A 25,000-nucleotide genomic window follows, 5' to 3' on the forward strand; every position below is an offset into this window, starting at 1 on the left:
CCATTCTGTACGGTCAAACAATGGATCCAAAAGTTTGGTTTCTTGGGGAGCATACAACGTACGTCACGCGAAAAATGGAAATTGTCAAGCCCCCCTCCATCCCCACTTCGTACGAGTATTTTCTATACCTAATGTATTGTTTGTCACTTATTTGTGATCGTTCAGTCTGTACAACCTCTGGTTGAAGACGGTATAGTGTCTTTTTTATGTTATTTCCCTGAAATCTTGACAATTGAGATGGGATGTGCATATAAAACCATCAAAGGACGGATTCGATTATCCGGCAATAGGAAAAAATCACCATGGGTAATCGAATTTTTTTCTATTTCATTAGCCTATTGTGTTAGGGCACAATTGGTGTCCCTTCCAGGGATTGCTCCAGAATGTCCATCTGGGTATTCCTCCAAGAACTTCCTTCTGACGATCCTCCTTCTTCTTCTTATTTTTCTTCTTCTTCTTCCGTACCAACTGGATCTTGGCCTGCCTCTTCAAGTGTTCTTCGAGAACTTAGGGCTTTCTTTGCCTGTCCTTGCCTGAATTTTTACACTATAATCTTTTTTTATAAGACTTTAGTGCAATAAATTTCACGTGATTTATTACACGACTTTCTTAAAATTATGCGATTTGCTGAATTCCTATCTCCTGGTCGCTATTTCTTTCCGACGTGGCTCAAACCAGAGATCTCTCTTGTCACCATTGATACCCTGTCCAAATTTTCCAGACCGAAACTGCTATATTCACGCTCGCTCGAGGGTTAATGGATTTCTTCTGAGAAATCGTGAGGAAATAATTCAGAAGTTCCTCTAGATGAATTAGGAGTTAAGCACAAGGTATTTGGAGTACATAGCTAAAAATTCCTAGAGCACCGTTTTTCAGAGCCGTTGAACGGATTTGGATGAAAATGCATCACGTCAATTGTTCAGTGGTTGTCAACAGCGTGATGCATTTTAATCCAAATCCGTTCAATGGCTCTGAAAAACGGTGCTCTAGAAATGTTGAGCTATGTACTCCAAATACCTTGTCCTTAAGTCTTTCAGAAATAAGTTTCTCTTAGAAGGAAGAATCTAGGATCTTGGAAAATGATCTTTGGATTTCTCCAGCAACTCCTGAAGGGGTCCAAGAAAAAACTAAAGATCAAACAATCCTATCCCTCGAGGGTCAATTGGATGATTTCTGGAAAGAACTTATACAGGATTCCTAGAAGGAATTTCTCAAGGATTCTCACAAGGAACTTCTGGAGTATTCTCAGGAATAACTCCCCGGAGATTTCCATACAGAATATCAGGAGGACTCCCTGAAGAATTTTCTGGAAGATTTGAGAAAGGATTCTTGAAAGATTACTAGACCAAATTTCTGGGAGATTACTAGGAAACGCAGTAAAAAATCGTGGGCAGTTATCAGTGTTATATTATCTTTTTAACGAGATTTTCAGCCCAAGGCTGGTTCATCTAGTAATCATAGGGAAATAACAAAAATGAAAGATAGAATCCTCTTAGAATATCTCTTAGGACTATTCATAATAATAGTTCCAGTAGGTGTAGATCTTTCTACTGCGCATAAATACCAAAACAAAGTCAAAAATATCAAAAACAAAGTAAAAAAAGAAAATCTTTATAGAATCCAAGAAAGAACTTCTGAAGAAATTCTAGAAAAACTGTTGGAGGAATCCAAAAAGAAATTCTGGAGAAACCGCAAAAAGAACATCTGGAGAAATATCAGAAAAAAGTCTGACGGGATTTCAGAAAGCAATCTTGGAGGAATTCCCGTAGGAAATTTTGGAGAAACGAAGAAACTCCTATATTACAAAAGTAAAATCTAGGTGAATCTCTTGGATGAATTTCAACAGGATGTCTAGGGCCTAGGTTAAATCCCAGAATGATTTTCTTAGCCCACCTTATACATTAGGGCCCTTCCAGACCCAAACCGTACATTACGTCAGCGAGCTATTCCAACATAATGCATAAGAATGGTTAATAAATTCCATTTCCTGGTTAAATATTTGAAGGGATCCCCAAAGAAACTCCAGGAGAAATTTAAAAAGGGATATCTAGGTTGATCCGAGAAGAAATTTTTTAAAGAAATCACAAGGGGCAGACGTCTTTTCTCTAAAAATTATTTAATTTTAAAAGATAAACAAGCGGCATGGTGCAAGGTAACCTAGAAGCATTCTGGAGGAACTTCTTGGAGAATCCAATATTCTGGAGAAAATACAAGTGATTGCTTAAAAAAATTCCTGGAGATTTCCCAAAAGTATCCTAGACGAAACTTTCATAGGAATCTGTTAAGATGATAATCGTGGAGAAATGCATTCCGGAATGAAGTAAACATATCCTTCTTTGTTAGGATATCGGAATAACGTTCCTGGAGATTTATAATTCTTGGAAGCATGTCATATTTTAAAACGTCGATCCGGGTACTGGAACTGTTATACGTGTCATTGTTTCGTTCAACGAAAATATATTTCCAATAATATGGTCACAAAAGTGGTGAAACCCTCTTGTTAACATCACTGTCAGAAAAATGTAATTTGAAATGTGCAACCAAGATGTGCTAAAAGACAACAAAAAACAATTCAATTTCATAATAAAATGCATATTTTTACTTTTGGAATGTGTTCTATAGTAAATCTTCCAATTCATATAAAAATATTGCAGAATATTCTGCCAAAGAAAATTATTCCGTTTTTATTACTATTTCGTTTTTGTCAACTGAAAATCGCGGACCGTGTTGATAAAACGGAACATACCTGTATATAAAAATGCAGTGGCATACGTGGGACCACGCGTAACTTGCGAACGGAAGGTCCGATTTTGATCGTTTTAGTTTTGTTCTGTTAGTTTTCACCCAAGGAAGGTTTATGAGGCAAAAAATATGGAAAAATTGAGAGTTTTTGAAAATTGATCTTCCATACATTTTGTGATCGGGGACTTGGTCTTGGATAGAAACTTGAAACGTCAAAAAAACGCAGTAGGCAAGACAAAGTTTGCCGGGTACAGCTAGTTTGTTGTATAAAACATTCAAAAACAACTCAAAAAAGAAAAATTACCATGAATAGCATGTAATCATGTGTTGATGTACCGTTAAAAATATGTTTGCAAAGATTATGAGTTTTGATAGCTGAACGCACTATGTATTTCACTCAGTACTCTACAAACTCATTTTTATATGTTGAATTTAGTAAAAAAAAAAATTTGTAAAAAAAATTTTATGTTGAATTTAGTAAAAAAAATAGTATAAAAATTCAATCTTATATATTCCACAAGGCTTCTACATCATGTTCATACAAATACTCCTAAGAATTCAATCTGTGGTTATTTTTAAGATTTGATGTGTTTTTAGGGCACTATCAAAGTTACCTCAAAATGAAAATGAGATTCTCGCTTATATAAAAAATTAGAAGTTACCCAAAATATTTAAAATTATCGGATCTATCAATTGCAATTGATAACTGTTTTTTTTTTTAATTCCTGTTCGGATTTGTCATTGCGACCAGTTTTTAGATCTATTGTGACATTACCCGTATCCTTAGTGTAGTGCATGTCGCATTACTCAATTGCCATTGAGGGGCAATAAAGTATCGATTTTGATACAGTTTTTGTTTTGTTTTGTTAGAAAACAAAACAAGAGTACTGATATTGGCCATTGGCTAATAGCCATGCATCGGAAACCTAGCATCACCCTTGTTTTACTGCTAAATTCTCCCCAGTAGGAAGTTTAGGACCCGGATTTTAACATTAGCAGCAAAATCATTCCAATAATGAGACATGTGTTCAGTAATAAGGATTCTAGTATGTTCCTTGCGTACTAGCACTTTCCAGTCTTCGAAGAGTTAGTACATACATGGATCCCTAACCCAATTTGATTTCCTTTGCATTAAGTTTAGCATTTGATGGTGAGGTTTTTAACTATATGCAAAGTAAAGTTGGTAAACTCAGTTTTATTCAAAAACTGGAAGTCTCCCAAACACCAGTAGTAAGGACTAAATACTATAATTCCTTGAATTACCAGAACACATATTCCGAAATTGAAAAATAGCACGACACTAGATTTCGGTTTGGTAGATCTATCACCGCAACGCAACCCAAAAAGGCGATCTACCCACGCTACGGGCTCCGTTAAAGATCGAGCATCTTTTAAACCCCCTCAACCATTCATCCCTCAGCACGAGTCGCCTGACACCTTGGATTGGGGTTACCTGTTTGGTGGACTTTTACCCCCGAAACAGGTGGTCCGTAGTGCTATTCTAAGCCGGCAGCTACGCAGTTTCTTGATAACTGATACTCCAGTACTTGTTTTAAAAATATAAAACTAGGAAAAATACGGTTACATGGAAGAATATTAAGAAAATTTGCTAAAAAACTATCAAAGTTACCCCATTTTACGGTATATTGAAAGATACAAAGTAGCAGGAAAAGGATGGGCCAAGGATTGAACCAAGGACCTTCTGCATACGAATCAGTAATGATCGACTAGGCCATCAAGCCCGTCAAAATATGTGGGATTACCTATAATACACATAGTAAGGAAGTTGTTCAAATGAATATACACCGTGTCCAATAAGTTCTCATACAAAATACGAATTTAGAAAAGATCATTTTATTTCACATATGTGATTCATATTTTCAAAATGAATACATGTATTGAAAGGCCACATAACACTGATTAAATAAAGCATAGGTTTAGAATAACTTTATTTTCTATTTGTTTTTAGAGAAGCTAGAAGTACACTTCCGTTTTCTGAAATCCGTTTTCTCCGGCACGCAAGAAAAATATCTGAAAAGGTTTTCATTCTACGATAGCGAAATAGAGTCCATGAGGATAAATTTTGAGTGTGTATCCCAAGTTATGTACCAAATGGATATACTAAGGCTAAAACAATACAGTTCTAATGATGATATGGTAAGAAATTTGCAAGTAAGCTCAACTTGGGCTGATTTTCATGAAAATAACCGTTATATCAAGATAAACATCATAAAACGTTAATTTTGGACAAAATTTACCACAATAGAAATACAAGCATGTTTTATAAGTGAGAATGGTGTGAATCAACCAGAAAAGTTGCACCCATGCTTCTTTAACACAACAAATCTCATTGAAACAGGTAAATGGTCATTCTTGTTTTATTTACGTTTTATTTTGTACAAAATAAAACGGCTCCGTACTTTACCAATACAGGATCTCATATTTTTTTCTCTTCTGGTCATAGTTGCTACTAGCGATGGGGAGGACAGGAACCTAATTGGTTTCAACTTAAAACCATAACTCGTTAACATACGACGATATACCAATGAAATGGCGTGCGTGCCAGCTGAAATGGACTTACGACACATAAGCGATCAGCAGAGAAGGATAAAGGACAATTAGTTCCGAAACATATGGTGTATTTGGTGTATGTTAGTTGGCCTTTCAATAAAAAAATTTACTTTGAAAATCCAAATTACAGGTGTGAACTGAATTGAGTTTGATTTTGTATGAGAGCTTATTGGACACGGTGTACACGATGAGGTAGTTTTCCCTATAATTAAAAAGTACGTTTTTTTTGAAAAAATATAACATAGGTAACTGAGACTGAAGCCGTATTTCCACCATTATTTCAAATCAAATGTACGGACTTATTGGCTCTGCTTGAATGATTTGTAGAGTAAGAGCTTCCCGAAAACACGAGCTTCCCGAAAGACGAAAATGTGAATTTACCTTGTACTAAATTTCGTTTAACATTGATTCACATATCCAAGTATTACAGACATCGTCAGGCCAGTAAAGAAGAGAAAGTATACAGCATGGACTCGCCCTACCGCGCGACCGCAAGGGACGCGCATTCTTTATCATTATCATGCATTTTGGTGCTCTTTGGCTTCTCTTACCTTCCGGTAGTTGCAGGTGCACGGACTAATTTAACAGCAAACAGAAACTGGATGGCACACACCAGCAGGCAGCACAGGTTCAACGACAGCGAAAGGGCACACAGCGCCAGCGTCACGTCGTAGACGATCGCGTAGTCCTCCAAGACTGCCGGTCCAACCGTCGGTGGCGGGGGCTCTCGGCCACCGGGAGAAATTTTCAACAAAAATATTAACGATAATAAAGCTAACAAAAGAGACACTGAAATCAGAAGGAAACAAAAGAAAGAACGATTAAACTAGAGCATTTTTGAGCTGCTTTTTATGTTTTCTTTATTCCCAAACGCCATCATTTTAATTTTTATCTATTCTGGTTACAGGCTTTTAGGGAAACTATATAGAATATGTACTGAAATAGCTATCAGTCGTTATAAGTCAATCAATAATGCATTGGGCGGCAATCGCAGGTTTTTATTCCATGAACCAGAAGTATACAATATCGCAGGACGTATTGCTGATTGTTAGGTAGGTACGTTTGTTTATTTTTGTGAAACGGCCACAAACAACGTCGTGTATGGATTATCGCACTTCAACATTACGAAAGTTACAGCCCAAGTAGCCCCAAGTAGCAAATAGGGCGGCCCCGGAGTCGTACTGAGGAATCGGTCAAAGAACGCAATTAAATGAAGCTATCTCAGAAGAAATCCAAACTTTGATCAACATGCAGTAGAAAAGGGAGCAAAACCAACGGCGGAGGAAAAGGACTACGGAGAAAAAGCATTGCCAAAGAACGATATATATTTTGAAGAAAAGTACGCAAAGAAATATACAAGGTAATACTGTAATAGTTTCTGGTCTTTTAGTTCACATTCAATAAATCTAGGTTTCCGAAACATCAAGCAATAAAGTAATGTCGAAGTTGACAATAATGGCAAAAACGTAAGCGTTCACCAAAGGGAGAATACTTCCAAAGTTTGAAGCTGATGGCATAAGTTCAACTGATGAGACGTGATCGAAGCAATGTAACTTAATCCTTGTCGCGACTACGACGTAGAATCATATTCGTCAAAACAAGCATATTATTAGCATAGTTTATTAAAATATTGACAACATAACTGGATGTCATTTCAAACCAACACGAATTTTCATCTATGACTGCCACAGTAGTGCCACATTTACCTATGTTGCATGCTTGGCGATATGTACATTGAGTTCTTTGATCCTTCCAGTCTTATATAATTTTACTGTTCACTATTCTAGTTGTCATGAAAGATGGTGCCGTTATCCTGGTGATCCGGAAGAAAACAATTCAAGGAAAACGTTTGTTTTAAGCTACAGCAGAGTAAGTTAGGATCAAGCTACAAGTTCAAAAACGGTCAGATTAAACTTGAAACAAAAACAAGCAACGAGATGAGAATAGCAATGTATGTATGTGACGCTGCAATATTTCGAGGAAATCAGATTTTCTTCGAAAAAGCTTCATTAAAGAAGTGGTTAAGTGTGAACTGATAAATAGAATGCACATTTTCAGCCACCCTAAGTATTCCAAACTAACATAAACATTACTTCACATTTACCTATGTTAAATCATGGTAAACAACGGTCATGGAATCATATGAACATAAGGTTCAAGTAGCACGTAACATTGCCATTTTTTGCTTTATACATATTGGGATACCCATTCTTACTTTTACGTAAGGAATGAGATGGAGGAGGTACTCGAAACTGTCGCAAACAGTTTTTGATGCCGATACTATATTTCCAACAATTTCGAAGGAAAATTGAACCTTAAAAATACAACAGTTGAGTATAAACATACCTTCAAAATAACGTTTAAACAGGAGCAAAAAGTCAACACTTATTTGGATGTTGCCGGGAGGGCAATACCGTTTATCTTTCAATAGAATTACATTTGTGCAACGAAAACAGAGCCATTGAATTTGAATAAAATCATTAGGTACATAATTTGTAAAAACTTGGACAACATATTCATAATCAGCGACCCCGAATTTACGGGTATTTTCAACACAAATGAGCATTGTTAACTTAGGTGATCAATGTAACCCCAAATCAACAAAATCAAAAAGTAGATTAAAAAACCTATTTAAACATGTTAAAAAGTTTTCAATACTTTTTCGAGTAGCTTAACACATAAAACATGTAACATTTGCTTTAACAAGAGAATTATTCAAGAAAGTTCGAAAATTCTGATGAATGTTACCCCGGATCACGGTACCTGAGGATGTCCAAAACATATATTCGGTGTCCAAAATGCAGTTCTAACAGACGATTGGAAATTGTGATTTTCTCAGCTAAACATGCTTTCGTTAAGATTTTAATCACAAGGAAGTCCAGTTATATTAAAAGCTTATAAGTAACTTTGCAAAATATTCAGTTGGATTCTAAGAAACTTAACGGACAATGTTTCAGTCTGTCCAAAATACATGAGTTATCCTAAACGGTTATGTTTTTAATAAAACAAATTACCGTAAAACGAGGTATCTTTGATAACGCGGGTAACTTTGATAGTGCGACAGGCATTGTATAGATTATCTTATAACTATGATTCTTTCTACCAGTTAAGCAAAAGGCTAACGTAAATCAATTCTATACATATGAAAGTTCATCTTAGACGTATTTTCATTAAATCCTAGTTTATATACAACTTTTTGGACAAACATTAAAAAGTGTTGATAATTTTGTCATTTGTCAACACCTTCAAACAATCTGCTATACGACTTCGTTTCAATTATTTTTCTAATTAATGGACTCTTATTCTCGATAGATTCATCATAGTAGGATCCAAATCTGGCCTCCAATCTCTTAACAAAGTGTGTTTTTACAAAATGGAAGCAATTTTGTAAATTGCGACATGAATCTTCATACATCGGAAAACGCCTAAAAGTATGCAATGCCCTTGTAATTTCATGTAGAAAAATCTGTGTTGTTCAATTTTTTTTAATAAAACAATTAAAAACTGCTCTAAAATAAAAAGCTACCGTAAACTGGGGTGTAGTTTATCAGTGGGGTGAACCTGATCACTCAATTACCCGTAGATATCGACTTTCAAGGAAGTTACCATTACATTTTATTGTTATGTCACTGGATTGCGCATGGTTAAAATATAATTGTTGCTTCCTTGAAAGTCGATATCCGCGGGTAATTGAGTGATCAGGTTCACCCCACTGATCAACTACACCCCAGTTTACGGTACCATGAATAGCATGTGTCATATGTGCAATATGTTGATGTATCGTTAAACAAAATATTATGTTTTTACAAAGATAATGATTTTTGATAGCTAAATTCACTGTGTTTTTCACTCAGTACTCCACCAACTCATTTTTAAATGCAAAATTTAGTAAAAATCAATGTTTTGATATAACAAAATCTCTCTGATATATTTCACAAGGCTTCTCTCATCATGTTCATACTCCTAAGATTTCATTCTGTGATGTTTATTTAAGATTTGATATGTTTTTCAGGGCACTATCAAAGTTACCCCAAAATGAAAATCTGATTCTCGCTCATTTAGAAAACTAAATGTCAACCAAAATATTTAAAATCATCGAATCTTTCAATTGCAATTGATAATCGATACCTCGGTACTTGTTTAAAAAATATAAAACTAGAAGAAATACTGTTTCATGGAAAAATATTGAGAAAATTCGCTGAAAAACTATCAAAGTTACCCCATTTTACGGTACTTCTATAAGTTCTTCGGAACAAGCCAAACTTCACCATGCCTGTTTAAGTTACATACATGTCCAAATTATATTTTTTACCCTAGCTATAATATTAACTTTTATTTACTTCTGGACCGAGCGAGTAACCTGGAGGATTACCGTGATTTCGGGTGAAATCGATCTGTGGGGTGAAATTGATCGACGTCAGGGTTAATTTTATTTGTTAAAAACTTAAAGCGTTGTTTTAAACAGCTTTAAACAATTTGTAAAAAAAAATGACCATCATCTTGTTAAAGAGTTATTAAATGATAAGTTTACATGTTTTACAGTCAATCAGTCACATATTTAACAATGTTAACAATGTTCGTTTGTGTTGAAAATACCCTTGCTTACTAAATTCCGGGTCGCTGATTTCGAATAGGTTGTCCAAATTCTTACAAGCTACGTACTTTTTGAGTTATTTTAAGATTGAAATCCTCCAAATCGCAAATCACGCCTAAAGGTAGGCGATGACTTAAGGAATTGATAGCCGTACTTTTTGTTGAAAAAGAGCATTTCCATAAAAGTTTCGTTCATTAGATCCAACTCTATAGGATATCATATTGAAGTATGTAATACAGCGATTTCGAACCTCATATCGTCGGTTTCCTGCAATAGGGGCACAACTCAAAAAATGTGAATTTTCAGAATAAGCGTTTGAAAATTGGCAATCTTGAAGCACCTCCTGCAAATTCACTTATTTCTCTCATCATTTGACAAAAGTGAACCAATTTTGATTGTTGTATCATGGAAAGGGGCTGAAGGACTATCTGTTTCATGAATTTTTGACTACTATTTTTCAACGACTATTGAAAAAGTTGACTGATTTTGAGTTGTGCCTTTATTGCGGAAAATTGGTGAAAATGCCCAAATCCCGTATTTTATAACGAATTTTGGAGCGGGTCTTTGTGAGTTGAAATTTTACATAGTTTTTCATCATTTGCCATCAAAATCTCAAAAATGACAAATTTTGAGTTATGTCCCTATTGCAGGAAACCGACGATATAGTATCTAGTATGAATGTTTGACAATGTATCTCATTGCGTAACGAAACACAGTTATGGAAAAATCTATTTATTTCAATGTTGATGAAATTCAATTTCCAAAAATTACTCTCTAAAATAAAAACTCTCATTTTTGGTCAACACCCATGCCGCACAAAGACTGTGTTGGAAACACACATTGTATTAAAATTGCTCGTACGATCACATTTTTGCAAAATATCAATATTTTTCGGTATTTGAAGGTGCTTTATAAACCCAGTGAGGTTGCCATGTCGAAATTATTGCAAAATCAGTGAATCAAAATTCAACCATCGCGCAACAATAACGACAATGTCGCAACCTACATTTGTTGCGTTGCGACATTCTACCCAGTGCGACATAGGTATGTCCCAACTTGAACAGAATAGGACAAAGATCGTGCACCACAAGTTTAGAGATTTTTAAGGCTTGCATTGTGATTTTCAAGCGGTAACTTCGAGTCGGTAAACACTATTGTCTATCCGGTTGGAATCAAGACAGACAATCAATCAAAAAATGCCATTTTCTTGGGCCACAAGTGTCGCAACTGTTTCGCATCTAGTGCGCTGTGTTGCTGACAACAACGGGAAGGATGCGCACTACTTTTGACATGATTCAAAAACGTCGCGTGTTGGGTCGCGTCGCGACTTAATTGTGCGACGTCCGGTTTGGTGGCGGCCCGACAATACAACGCTGCTGAAGATGTATCATCAAAAAAGTTCGACTTTGGGTTGGTAACAATTGATTATTCACGAGTTGAAAAGTACGCAACAAATTCCGTTTTGTCTGCAACAAAAAAGTTCGAGATCATGTCATGATCTGTTACTAGTTGGGATAAAGGGATAAAGAGTAATCGCCGCGTCTTCTTTGTTGCTTGTTTTGTGCCTCTTTTGTCTGACAATTCTCTTCACTGGTTGGTTATAGCCGTCATTCGATCGATGAAATCGTGATTGCATCAAGCTACGATGCCTTAACATCCTAGTCGGTGCTCGGAAGTTAATCAGCGATAGGAGATGAGGGCAGTCAATATCTCCGCTGAGAAGCTGGACGATGAATTTGGCCTGCTGTATATTGCGCCTTCTGACAAGACCTTCAAGGCCAAGTAACTGACACCTATCAGGGTATGGCGGCAGGTTCACTGGGTCGTGCCATTAGAATAACTAGCCACAGAAGTCCAATGTCGCGACTGTTCGTGTGACTAACATCTAGTTTTCCACGCCCTTACAGCGGCAGAAGCGATACTAGAAGTGTCAAATAAATTTAGTTTACCAAAACAAAAGGTACTCTGCACGATGGACACATAAAAATAGTCAATTATTGCAATTTAAGATATTAACATAATTGAACGGGAAAAGTGACTACAGCGCCATTGGAGTTCTAGTGGAGTTCTAGTGATTCCATGTTACATCGTTTGGAGCCCAAACAACCGAAAGCGTTCTCTGATCGGTCGAACGAGGGAACAATATAGCGCTTTTAGGCAGAATGGGTCGGTGAAATCCTTGGCTATTCTAGAGACAAATCCAAGCTGTTGATTATGTGACGGTAATGTGTATGTTCTCTTGCATACCTGCGCATTCGAGGGGTTTTAGTGGCACAGTTTATATATACGATAATTTTGAAGTAAATTCTTAATTGTAAAGCGTATTTTCAACGTAAATCAACAGAATAGGATCTAATTGATCAATTGGATCGGTATTGAAAAATATCTACTTTGGCTTCGGAACAAGCCAAACATCACAGTGACTGTCGAAGTTACATACATGTCCAAATTATATGTTTTACCCTAGATGTAATATTAACTTTTATTTACTTCCGGACCGAGCGAGTAACCTGGAGAATTACCGTGATTTCGGGTGAAGTTGATCAGTGGGGTGAAATTGATCGACGTGAGGGTTAATTTTATTTGTTAAAAACAACGCTTTAAACTTTGAACAATTTGTAAAAAAAAATGACCATCATCTTGTTAAAGAGTTATTAAATGATCAGTTTACATGTTTTACAGTCAATCAGTCACATATTTCTGTATATTTTCCAGAACTGCGTGTGAGGCAAACTGCAAAGACACTTTCAAACTTGTGTTACCGTGGTTGTATCGCATTTATAAGGAATATCTGAATGGATGGTTTTAGCTGCCAAGTATTCGCTAAACACGATTTCGTTATCGAAAATTCTATAAATACCGTAATCCGGGGTAACATTGATCAGAATTTTCGATCTTACATAATTCTCTTGTTAAAGCAAATGTTCCATGTTTTATATTTTTAAAACAAGTACTGGCCCTTTGATTATTTTGTTGATTTGATCACCTAAGTTAACAATGTTCGTTTATGTTGAAAATACCCTTGCTTACTAAATTCCGGGTCGCTGATTTCGAATATGTTGTCCAAATTCTTACAAGCTACGTAGGCTCAGTGTACCAGTTATGGCTACAGTACCTCTAATTCACCATAGTTGATTTTCAACCTTTAAAGATATAAATCAACAAGAAAAATTTCGTGAACAATAGATCACGATCACAACAGATGATTGCAATCATTCAAACTTCACAATTTGCTCAAATTATGGTAGAAATAAATCATTTTCCTTAACTTTTCGGCCTCCTTGCACTCTATTTCGCCATAGTGTACCAGTTATGGCAAATCCCATAAGGAAAGCATGTAAATAGTGCGAAGTGTAACCCAAATTAACAAATGTGTCCACAACTGGTACAGGGTTCCTATCATTGGCACACGCCGTAATACAGTATTGTTCCGATTTTATCACGGCCCTTTTTAAAATTCTTTTGAATATTCTACAAAACCTATACGATTTATCAATATTTTTCACGTTGCACAACGCGCCTTCGACATTCATCTTGTAGGAAATGGGAAACACTTGCTCTCAAATGTAACAGAAAATAACTGGAAAATGAAAGACAGACGCGTAGAGGCCGTGATAAAATCGGAACATCACTGTAAATACTAAAAGTAGTTTTGGCTCCGGTTTTAAATTTTTCCTGTAAAGTATGGAAACTAATCTATCATTTGACTTATTGTTTACATTCGTCGGTTTTCTTCTTATTTTTGTAGAAATAGTTTTTCTTAGGTGGTGCGATAACTGGTACAGGCACCCTACTTTTAGAGTTATTTTAAGATTAAAATCCTCCAAATCGCAAATAACGCCTAAAGGTAGGCAATGACTTAAGGAATTGATAGCCTACTTTAAATAAATCGTACTTTTTGTTGAAAAAGAGCATTTCCATAAAAGTTTCGTTCATTAGATCCAACTCTAGGATATCATATTGAAGTAATACAACGATTTCGAACCTCATATTGTATCTAGTATGAATATTTGACAATGTATCTCATTGCGTAACGAAACACAGTTATGGAAAAATCTTTTTATTTCAATGTTGATGAAATTCAATTTCCAAAAATTACTTGACATTTAATAGTTAAATAATAACAGATTACGATATATCATTCGATAGCAGAAACTGATTCAATATAAAATGCTTGTTTGTACATTTCATGAGGTCCGTCAAGCTGATCAATCTTACCCGGCTGATCAATGATACCCCGTTTAACGGTACTCAAATTTATGCATAAAATTGCACTTTTCCGAAAGCAATCACTTATTTAGTATGAAAATTGCATATTTTCAGGGGTTTTCTTTGGATTTGTCAAATTTTAAACATAAATACCGTAAAACGGGGTATCATTGATCAGCGGGGTAACATTGATCGCATTGACCGACCTCATGAAATGTTCAAACAATCATTTTATATTGAATTAGTTTCTGGTATCGAATGGTATATCGTAATCTGCTATTATTTAGCTATTAAATGACATGTAATTCTTGAAAATTGAATTTCATAAACATTGAAATAAATCGATATTTCCATAACTGTGTTTCGCAACGCAATGAAATACATTGTCAAACATTCACGCATGGCATGAATACTAGATACAATATGAGGTTCGAAATCACTCTATTACTTCAATATGATATCCTAGAGTTGGATTTAATGAACGAAACTTTTATGAAAATGTTCTTTTTCAACAAAATATACGATTTATTAAAAGAAGGCTATCAATTCCTTAGGCCATTGCCTACCTTTAGGCGTTATTCGCGGTTTGGAGGATTTAAATCTCAAAATAACTCAAAAAGTACACTACTTGTAAAAATTTGGACAACATATTCGAAATCAGCGACCCCGAATTTAGTAAGTAGGGATATTTTCAACACAAACGAACATTGATCACTGACATGATCAATGTTACCCCAAATCAACAAAATCAAAAATTAGATTAAAAAAACTATTTAAACATGTTTAAAAGTTTTACAATACTTTTTCGAGTAGTTCAACACATAATCAGAGGGCCAGTACTTCTTTTAAAAATATAAAACATGTAACATTTGCTTTAACAAGAGAATTATTCAAGAAAGATCGAAAATTCTGATCAATGTTACCCCGGATTACGGTACCTAATTAAAAATTTAAAGAACTTGTATAAGTTTTGTGTAGCTTTTCGCATTCTCTCTCTCTTCTCTCTTCTTGGCGTAACGTCCTCACTGGGACAAAGCCTGCTTCTCAGCTTAGTGTTCAATGAGCACTTCCACAGTTTTTAACTGAGAGCTTTCTCTGCCAATGACCATTTTTGCATGTGTATATCGTGTGGCAGGCACGAAGATACTCTATGCCCAAGGAAGTCAAGGAAATTTCCTTTACGAAAAGATCCTGGACCGACCGGGAATCGAACCCGTCACCCTCAGCATGGTCATGCTGAATACCCGTGCGTTTACCGCCTCGGCTATATGGGCCTCTTTTCGCATTCTGCGGTTGTTAATTAATGTGGAAAACATATTTTCAGTACTTACAAAGGTATTTCACCCCGAAAACATAATATCGATTTTATATTTTGAATGATATTAATTGCAATAAAATGATTTGCAAAGTTTCAACCTCGTTGACTGATGAGAACCGTGGTCGTACTTGTTTTATGGCATTGAGTTTGACCATATCGATAACAATTCAAAAATTAGTGAAAAGTGATTAATTTCACCCGAAATCCCGGTACCATACTAAATATCTTCAGTTAGGTGCAACTTGATGCTGGCCCATATTTATAGAAGAAACAAGGAAGGCCACACAGTTATTTGGTGCTGTTGTTTTATACTGAAAGTATCTATTTCAATTTCCTGGTTCAGTACTGATTACACTGCTCGCGTTATGGGATGAGAAATAAGAACAGGGATTTCTGACCCTAGACAAGTTATAGTGAAAGAATTTTTGAAAAATATTGGATCGGACTTCACAGTTTATGGGCGAAGTTTGTATGGAGATTTTGGGATTTCAAATTGATAGGGGGATTAGAGGCATAATGGACACCCGGGGCGAAATGGACACCCCATGAAAATTTTTAAATGCACAAGTGTAAAGGAACAAGACATTATTCTATTTTCCAAAAGCACCTTATCTACATGTATACAGAGCAATGGATTAGCAATGGATGAAGTATTTTATTTTTGATCGGAATTAACTCAAAATAGCTATTTGTAGAAAGCTGAATGTTGTAGAGTGGTCCATTTGGGGTGAGATTAACACTGGCAATTACGAATGTATGTACGCGCATTGCATACTGGTAGGCGTTTTAGAGAGTTTGAAACAAAAACAATCCGATTAATTTAGCCTAAAGTTTATTTAGGGTATGTGTGCCATCAGTAATCTCACTCTCCCATATTCATCCTATTCGAAAACAAGCAATTACGGCACCGATTGATTCCGTTCTTTTTGTTTTCATGGGTGCTCACTTCCAACAAAAAATACAAAAATATGAAACAAAACAAACAGCACTTCAATCCTTTGTTTTTCGTAGGATGAAAATAAAAACCACATGCTTAATAAGGGAACCAATACTAATTAACTTTGATGTTAAACTCGGCGTCCGACTTATGCAGCGTCTTTTCAAAACATTCGCTTTTCAACGGATTTTCAAAACGTATTCTGTATTGGCTGTTCTAGTCAGAAAAAGAACTGGAATTTATTCATTTACCTGATACTAAACTTCTGGTCAACTCATCCCTCGTTAGAACAGAAACGATCACTTTCAAGTACCTGGAGTCAGGGCATTTCATTTGATGGAATTTTATTCACACCAACAAGACAGCAAAGTAATCGCGGTCACGAGCTTTTTCCGAAAATGTTGGATAGATTTCCTGGAAAAAATTTGCAAATAAAAATGATACGCAGATTTCGGCTCCGTAATGCCATAAGCGTTTGAGTATATAGAATTGAAATTGCGATCAAATTTATTATGATGCGCTAATTTAATACCGAGGACAATACCAAGAACATTAGTCCCACGTGTATGACATCCCTATTCCCACCCAATAGGATTGCTTGCAGCGAACATCAATTGGGTTCCCCCATTGACAATGCATTTGAGTTCCCTAAACATTGGTACAAGATGCGAGAATCGAAAATGTGACGTCATCGCACCCTGGTGATTAGTCCACCAGCAATGCCAACCAGCGGTAAAAAGGATTGTTATATAAATTATGGAGTATTTACTGAAAAGTCCCATAGTTTTTGTGATAAATAACAATTTCGGTCAAAAGGATATTTGAGGCAAGATTTTTTTTTAAATAATAAATATTTGCGCTAAGTATAAAGGTAGGTTTCGAATGATATTGATTATTGTTTTTTTTTTCAAACAGTGTAAAGTGTACAATAGATCTGTCTTAAATACGGGGTTTTGCATTTTTTTTAGATGTTGGTTCTTAAGCATTTGAAATTCTTTAAGAAACATTACCCAATCCTGTACGTATTTCTGCATGACTTCCATGTGTTTTAAAGATTTTGTCTTAATTCGTATGCTCCGAAAATTAGAGGAAAACTTGTTTTTTAGGAATTGTTGCCAATTATTAGTTATACTACATAAATAACTAATTGAGGATTTCACTATTCGACATTTGAAACTCTAATAATTTGACAAACATTGCGTTGATCAACAGTGGAACAATTACATAAAGGTGTCGAAGTTGAATAATAAAATATTCGATTACACGAATCGATTGCAACTTGTTATTTATTTTTCATTCAATAATGTTAACATTAAGATAATCATGATTTACTACATAAATTGTATGTACATATTTACAAATCGTGACTGACCCACGAACAAGGTAATTTTCCCCGCTGATAATTATTGTTGCAGGTGGTAATGTTGGAAGATGTAATCAAACACTCGCTAGTATCGTTTTGCGTCCCCAGAGAAACTTGTTTGAAGTTTAAATGTTGTCGTTACCGAGATCAGGCGGGTCATCGTTCAAAATATTAACAAGATTGCGTCAGCGACATTACTATTTTTTTTTGTTTCGAGCGAGATCTGTCGATATCTGGTTTACAACACGATACAAAACTTTGAAACACTTTGTTAACAAAACTTCTCTGAAAATGTCTGCATAATTAGAAAACGTATCATGCGATGGATCTTAATAATTGATTCTCGTAAAAAATCCCCAAGAATATCAAATCTATAAATAATAGCTCTACGAAATACTCACCTAAACATAATAATCCTAAGCTCGTTAAAGCTTCTCGCGCGCCCAGTCGATCCTTATTAATATTTACAGTGGTGCTACTCAGGATGTTGTTGTTCGTTGTTGAGTTGTTATTGTTTGTTGCATTGAGATTGTTGCTGTTGGACGAAACCGACGGCAGCGGAGTTATGAATGACGACAACAGCCTAGGCGGTCCTCCATTCATGTGTTTCGTCGAGGACGGTGTCACTGAAGTGGCCGACACTGTCGACACGTTCAGCGGTTGGGCCGCCCGGCTGAGACCCCGTGTAGATCTGTTTTGACCAGACACGGGGCCAGAGTGTATGTGTTTCAGCATTTAACGCGTTCCAGTTCCCAGTGGATCACATTTTCACTATAACGGAATTTGAAGTACTGATGCTGCAGCCACTGGCACTGTTGCTCCTCTCGTTTTGCTAGTAATAATGATGCTGCTTCAACTACATTCATATTAAGCACTTTCATCTCCACTAATGAGCACATCTGGAACACCTTAGCACAATTGGTTTTCTACGTCTTCATGGATTCATCTATAACGACACGAAACTCGTTTCACTTCATTGGAACACACCTACATGCATTACCCACAATTTCGATACTTGATGAGACCACAGATCACTTGCTTCATCGCTCGTTATAATTGCGACGGATTTCCACCTTTTTTGGACACCACAATGAACTTGTTTTTCTTCCGGCTTTTCGAAATTCTTCATCCCATCAGCACGAATAAAAAAACGGAATTCAGTTATGCCTATTTCCTGCAGAAGCCCATTTACACTTGCACGTTCAGGTGAAGGTACCATTCGGAAAGAAGAGAACCGTTCCACGCCTAATTGCGTGCGCTCACATTTTCAAACTGCTCACATCCGTCCTTCCCATCCCGGTCTCAGCAAGCGGCGACGACGCGATGCTGTGAATAATACTGCCACCTCACCATGGTTACACTATACTCCGCAGTAGGCACTGACTGCCTGTTGATCTTCCAAACCGCGCCAGCCTACTGCGCGCGCGGCGATCTACACCCGAAACACACGCTCTGCAACCATCGAAGATCGTTCCGCGCCGGTTCTAGCAGTAGCAGCAGCAACTGAACGACTGAAGAATGTGGTTGAAATCTTGTTTTTACGATGTGGAAAAACTGGAATCGAGAGAGAAACGGAGACGAATGAAGAGGTTGGAATAAAAATGTCAATATACAACTACAGTTATATTTAGAGGAGAGAAAGGCACGCAAACCACGAGGAACTCACTTCTTGCCGTCCGTCGCGCGTTGATGCTGTGACTTGCGAGGAATCGATTGAACTTGAGGTGTTTTGTGCGGCAGCGAGATCGATATCGTGCGGTATCCGCGAATTGTAGGGGCCATAGCGCGAAAGAGCACCGCAGATGCTTTTGTGATGAATATTTTGATGTTTGTTTTCTTAGACTAGAAACTATTATTGAACGATGCTGCAAACTATTAGATGCTATGTTGGATTCGTGACTTTCATTCAGAAGAGTTTCACTAATGATGTTGGCTGACTGACTGGCTTAACGAAACTACCAAAGATGAGTCTCTAGAGAGGAAGCATGTGAGTTGAGGAGACTGACCGAATTCCAACTTACGGCGGAAATATTTTTATGTGAAACACAGTATAATCTGAAGCTGATAATCAGCTTTTGCAGACTAATAGTTTGCATTCGTTTTTTTTAATTTACCTCATAAAGTATCAGAAAGCCTGCTTCAGAGGAACTTTATGTTCCATTTGGGACATGTGTGCCATTTTACTCTTAGTTATAACTCTATATGTACAACTTTTGGGATAGACATAAATAAATAGAACTTTCTATCAAACATACTTGTTACTATTACATATATTGTACAACTTAGGACATTGTATGTATTACAAACATTTAGTATTCTTTTCAGTGGCATAGCCACGGGGGATTCTAAACAAATATTTGTGAAAAAAAATTTCGGTATATGGTCCCATTGTTCATTGCTGTTCAAATATGAGTGTCAAATAAAAAAGGTATCATTTATCGTTGAAAACCCCTCCTAAAGGGAATTTCTGGCTACGCCACTATCTCCCTTGAAACCATTGTTGAGTGAAAACTGACGAAATTGAGCAAAAACAGCTCAAATTGTACATTTCCCTTGCAAATTTTGCGTGACGTATCTTATCCTTTTATATTGATTTAAGGACATAGTTGCTGGGGTTACAAAATGGCAGCGAGTATGGCCGCCACTCTCTCTCTCTTATACCTCCCTCCCCTCACCCTAGTCATCGAGTAGCGCGGAAGTAAGAGAACAAATCCTCAAAATTATACGTGCTTCCCTTCTAAAAATGCACCTAGGTTGCTACTGGTGGTAGAAAACTATATTTTTCGTCCGTCGGGAAGTACTGCATTGCATTTTTCACAACCTTTTCACGATTTCGTGCCAAAATGTAGCACACACTGCACTTTTTTTTCTTCGACAAGTGTGTCCCACCTTTTTAAGATAATTTTTTATTAGTCTTTCAAACAACACAGCACTGTAATAAGTTGATCGATTACGCGAAATTGTCCTCACTTTCGCCTGACCTACCGTTTATCGCGAAAAACTTACGCGTTTTCCACTTTTGTGGTCGAAAACCCGGATTAATTTTCATCGCGGTTCGCTAACACGGAAAAGCGTACCGTAAAACTGAGTGGTATTGTTCAACGTACGGAGAAAATTGATTAAACCGCAGTTCATGTTTATCACGAAACAATGCTGTTATTTTGGTAATCTTTTTAACTATTTTAAATATCATACAGCCAATATGATTTCAATAGATAACAGAACAATCGTTCGCTGTTTATGAGTTGAAATTACATCAATCAATGTCACCCCATAACACGGTTGTTTTCTACGGTCAGAGAGAAAAAGTACGAGAGAAGAGAGGAGAGAGTTGTCAACAAAAACGTAAATAAAGTGGTGCACAATGCGATAATTGGTGAAAATATTGGGCAATGTAGAGATTTAAATAAATTTAAAAATGTTTTATAAGAACAAATTGTGTTGGTGGGCATATGCAATAAATCAAATGTGTGCCAAAATTCAAAGGTACAACTGCTATTTATATTACAGCTCTTTTTGGAACTTTTTTGTTAGTTTATTTGTCCAAGTCACACTACACTGTGCACCGTCTGATTTGTTTGTTTTGAGTAGGTGGTTGAGAGGGTTGTTAGAGCGGGACCCAAGCTTATTATTATGATCTCGAGCAACCTTCACCTTAATGCATAACAGACAGGCTTTTCCAGAAGTTTTAGAAATCTCAAAGTTTGCTTAAGGTTTATGTTGATTTTCACACTTATTTTTCATTTTCCTTGAAGTGCAGATCCCAAGTAACACAGAAAACATCTTTTGAATTAGGATTTAAAAAAGATGTTTTATATATGGATTTTAGGTGCAATTCAAAACATCTTTAGTTGAAAACATGTTCTTACTAAGTCCAGCGACAATCAGCGTTTAAATAATGTTATCAATATACTTTTAAGTTTCTTCAACGTTTGAAATACATAAAATAAACATGTCAAAGATACTATCATTTTTCTCTTAATGACATGTTCTGTGAAACTTCAATAGAACATAATTTATACTTGACATACTGAACATGTTATTTTTACGTCGAAAGTACGTTGATGGTACACAAATTTCCAGTCTTTACCACTTCTTAAATTTAGATGTTTCATAACATCTCCCATGAGAATTTTAATTCAGTGCCAATTAATGTTCATGCTCGCTCAGTTCCAATATTTGTCGTCAATATAGTTAGCTTACAACATTTCGCAATAGCTGATAAAATTATGCACACGTATAGCGCACGAAGAAGAGCTTGGTAACCTGGAGTATTTCGACATCAGCCTTGTAGTGTATAATCATCAACCGATACTTTACCAAGCCTTAGTGAAAAACACTCGGGATCTGGAGCTCAATTTAACTAATTCACTTACCTGGAAATACACTTTTTTCGTTCACAACCCCAACGCAAACCGCAAAAATATTCCTAAAACTAAACTCACAGGATTGACAATTGACCTGTTTGTTTTGATTTTACTAGCTGCCTTTCATATATGATTATGTTTTATTATTGTTGGAACAAGGTATTCAGCACCAGTCAAAAACAACTTGCAACTACATACTACAACTTCTTTGGGTGGTTGTTTAAAATACGCCGCGAAGATGTTATTTCAAGGTAATTCAATGACAAACAAAATAGCATGTTACAAAGATGTTAAAAAGATGTAGTTTAAACTCATTACAGGATCGTTATTTATTAGGCAATCAATGATCAATTTAAGACTAACTAACAGTGCCTTCTAAAAAATTATACATTTTTATATCAAATTAAAAGTATATTGGAATTTTATACATTATAATTTTGGATAGATAAAATTGGGACATTATTGATGTTTTCTTTATTAAAACTACAACATAAGAAATGCTTCTTTCGAAAATATTTTCTGTTCCAACACTTTTTGACGGCACTGTCATAGAATACCACCATGTTGCTCTTCATGTAAACTTGATTCCACTTTATTCAATATGTAGAAAAACTGACTGTATATTTAAAACATCAAACATCTGATTGAAGGCGCTTGAATTTATGGTCAATGAAATCTTTTATTTCACCATAAATCTGGGCTCGTACAAAAGATTTCGTCACGGTACTGGGAAATGACAACATGATTATTAGATCAAAATAACTTGGGAACTTCAAAATAATGTTTGGCTATTAGCATTTCGTAGAGGAGAAGCTGAAAGGATAGTTTATTTTTGTTTTGAACTGCGGCGGCAAACATCATACAAGGATTTTCATTTGGTAATAACTTAGTTCCTGCTAACATGATCAGAACAAGTAAGTATAGCCAATACTTTTGAATACTTCTCAAATACATATAGCTATGTTCTGACGATGTACTGAAAAACATCTTATATAACATCGAAGATGTTGTATAATCCGCCATTTTTGCGCTTTTTCGGTGATATAAGTGTATGAATTTAAGTTTTTTGCATTCGTGACCTAACATGGAGATTTGTATTAAGTGCGTATTTTATACACTTATACAACAAAATGTGTTACTTGGGATATTTCTAAAATTCTTGTATTAACCCTCTAATACCCAACCCCGCCTTTAGACGGGGTATAGTTTGAGCACAGACAAACAGACGTAACACTTTGAACATTTTTCGATTCAAATCATAGTCACGGAAACATGTTCGCCCAATGCTAAAAGGACTATGTTTGGCCGACCACCAACCAGGTGGCGGTAGTGAGCAAACGTCAAACTTGAACAAAAACTATGTAAGCGCCACGGTTGTGCAGTTGGCCAACTATCAAATTTTGAAGAAGATCGTTAAATCGGTGTACGATGGAAATTATCAGAGTGTTACGGTTGTTTGTCTGTGGTTTGAGCATTTTTGTACTTATTCTTGCCTGGGCAATCAAAACTTTTATATTTTTAGCTGATATATAGGACAGTTCTGTCTATCTCAAAACGGTTTTTGATGTATTTTAAAGCGTATTCATATTTTTTTAATCATTGAAAAATTGATGTTTTGGTCACCTTTCAGATGTCATTGTTTCTTTTGTATTTAATCACAACAATTAATGTATTTTTTCCTTAATCATTCTATTAAAGTAAAAGAGTTTAAGGCAGTTGAAAACACACTAAAATGATTTCCCTGAAAATTACACGGATAATAAAATTTCCCATGGAAAAAATTAAAATAAAAATATTTTCACAGTATTCATAAAATCTCTAAATGTTTTCATCCTTAAAAATCGATATACCAAATAGGCTTCAGGGAAAAATACAATAGTTTAAGGATGATCAAAAATAAAAATTAGAAATATTTAAAGCCAAAATTCATAAAATCGAGAATTAAAAAGAATCATCTTCCAAAACATGGTTAAATCGATTTTAGATGACGAAAACTGATAATCAGATCAAAATTAAAAAATTGGGGTTAGAGGGTTAGTGAACAAAATTTGGAAGATATTGTGTGTCCCATCTACAAAGTTGTATTGCAGGAACTACCGCAAGATCACACTACTAAGAGCTGCCTACAAGATACTCTCTCAAATTTTATGCCGCCGTCTATCACCGATTGCAAGAGAGTTCGTGGGGCAATATCAGGCTGTATTCATGGGTGAACGCGCTACAACGGACCAGATGTTCGCCATTCGCCAGGTGTTACAGAAATGCCGTGAATACAACGTGCCCACACATCACTTGTTCATCGATCTCAAACTGGCGTATGATACAATCGATCGAGAACAGCTATGGCAGATTATGCACGAATACGGATTCCTGGTTAAACTGATACGATTGATCAAGGCGACGATGGATCGAGTGATGTGCGTAGTTCGAGTATCAGGGACACTCGAGTCCCTGCGAATCTCGCAGAGGGTTACGGCAAGTTTTTTCGTGCTTGCTGTTCAACATTGCTTCAGGGGGTGTAATTAGAAGAGTGGAGATAAACACGAGTGGAACGATTTTCACGAAATCCGTTCAGCTGCTTGGTTTCGCTAATGATATTGATATTATTGCTCGTAAATTTTAGACGATGGCGGAAACGTACATCCGACTAAAGAGTGAAGCCAGGCGAATCGGATTAGTCATTAATGTGTCGAAGACAAAGTACATGTTGGCAAAAGGCTCTAGGGCGGAATCACCGCACCTGCCACCCCGAATTTCTATCGACGGTGATGAAATCGAGGCGGTTGAAGAATTCGCGTGCTTGTGCTCACTGGTGACCGCCAACAACGACACCAGCAGAGAAATTCAGAGGTGCATTGTGTCAGGAAATTGAGCTTACTTTGAACTCCGCAGAACTCTT

The 25,000-nt window shown here is 36.2% G+C and overlaps 1 protein-coding gene across 2 annotated transcripts in view; it reads right to left on the reverse strand.

The window, feature by feature from the left end:
- Nucleotides 1-5,864: 5,864 nt before the first annotated feature.
- Nucleotides 5,865-25,000, reverse strand: part of LOC109406330 (uncharacterized) — a gene marked incomplete at its 3' end in the record, with an annotated part of 119,088 nt that continues 99,952 nt past the window's right edge. The window contains 3 exon segments of one of the 2 annotated variants that reach the window (XM_062858532.1): nt 5,865-6,102; nt 18,136-18,680; nt 19,085-19,288. In XM_062858532.1, coding sequence (XP_062714516.1) covers nt 5,865-6,102; nt 18,136-18,469 — 572 coding nt within the window. 2 annotated transcript variants of the gene reach the window in all.

This window comes from Aedes albopictus, chromosome 3 (assembly GCF_035046485.1).
Source record: "Aedes albopictus strain Foshan chromosome 3, AalbF5, whole genome shotgun sequence".
Classification (NCBI taxonomy): Eukaryota; Metazoa; Arthropoda; class Insecta; order Diptera; family Culicidae; genus Aedes; species Aedes albopictus.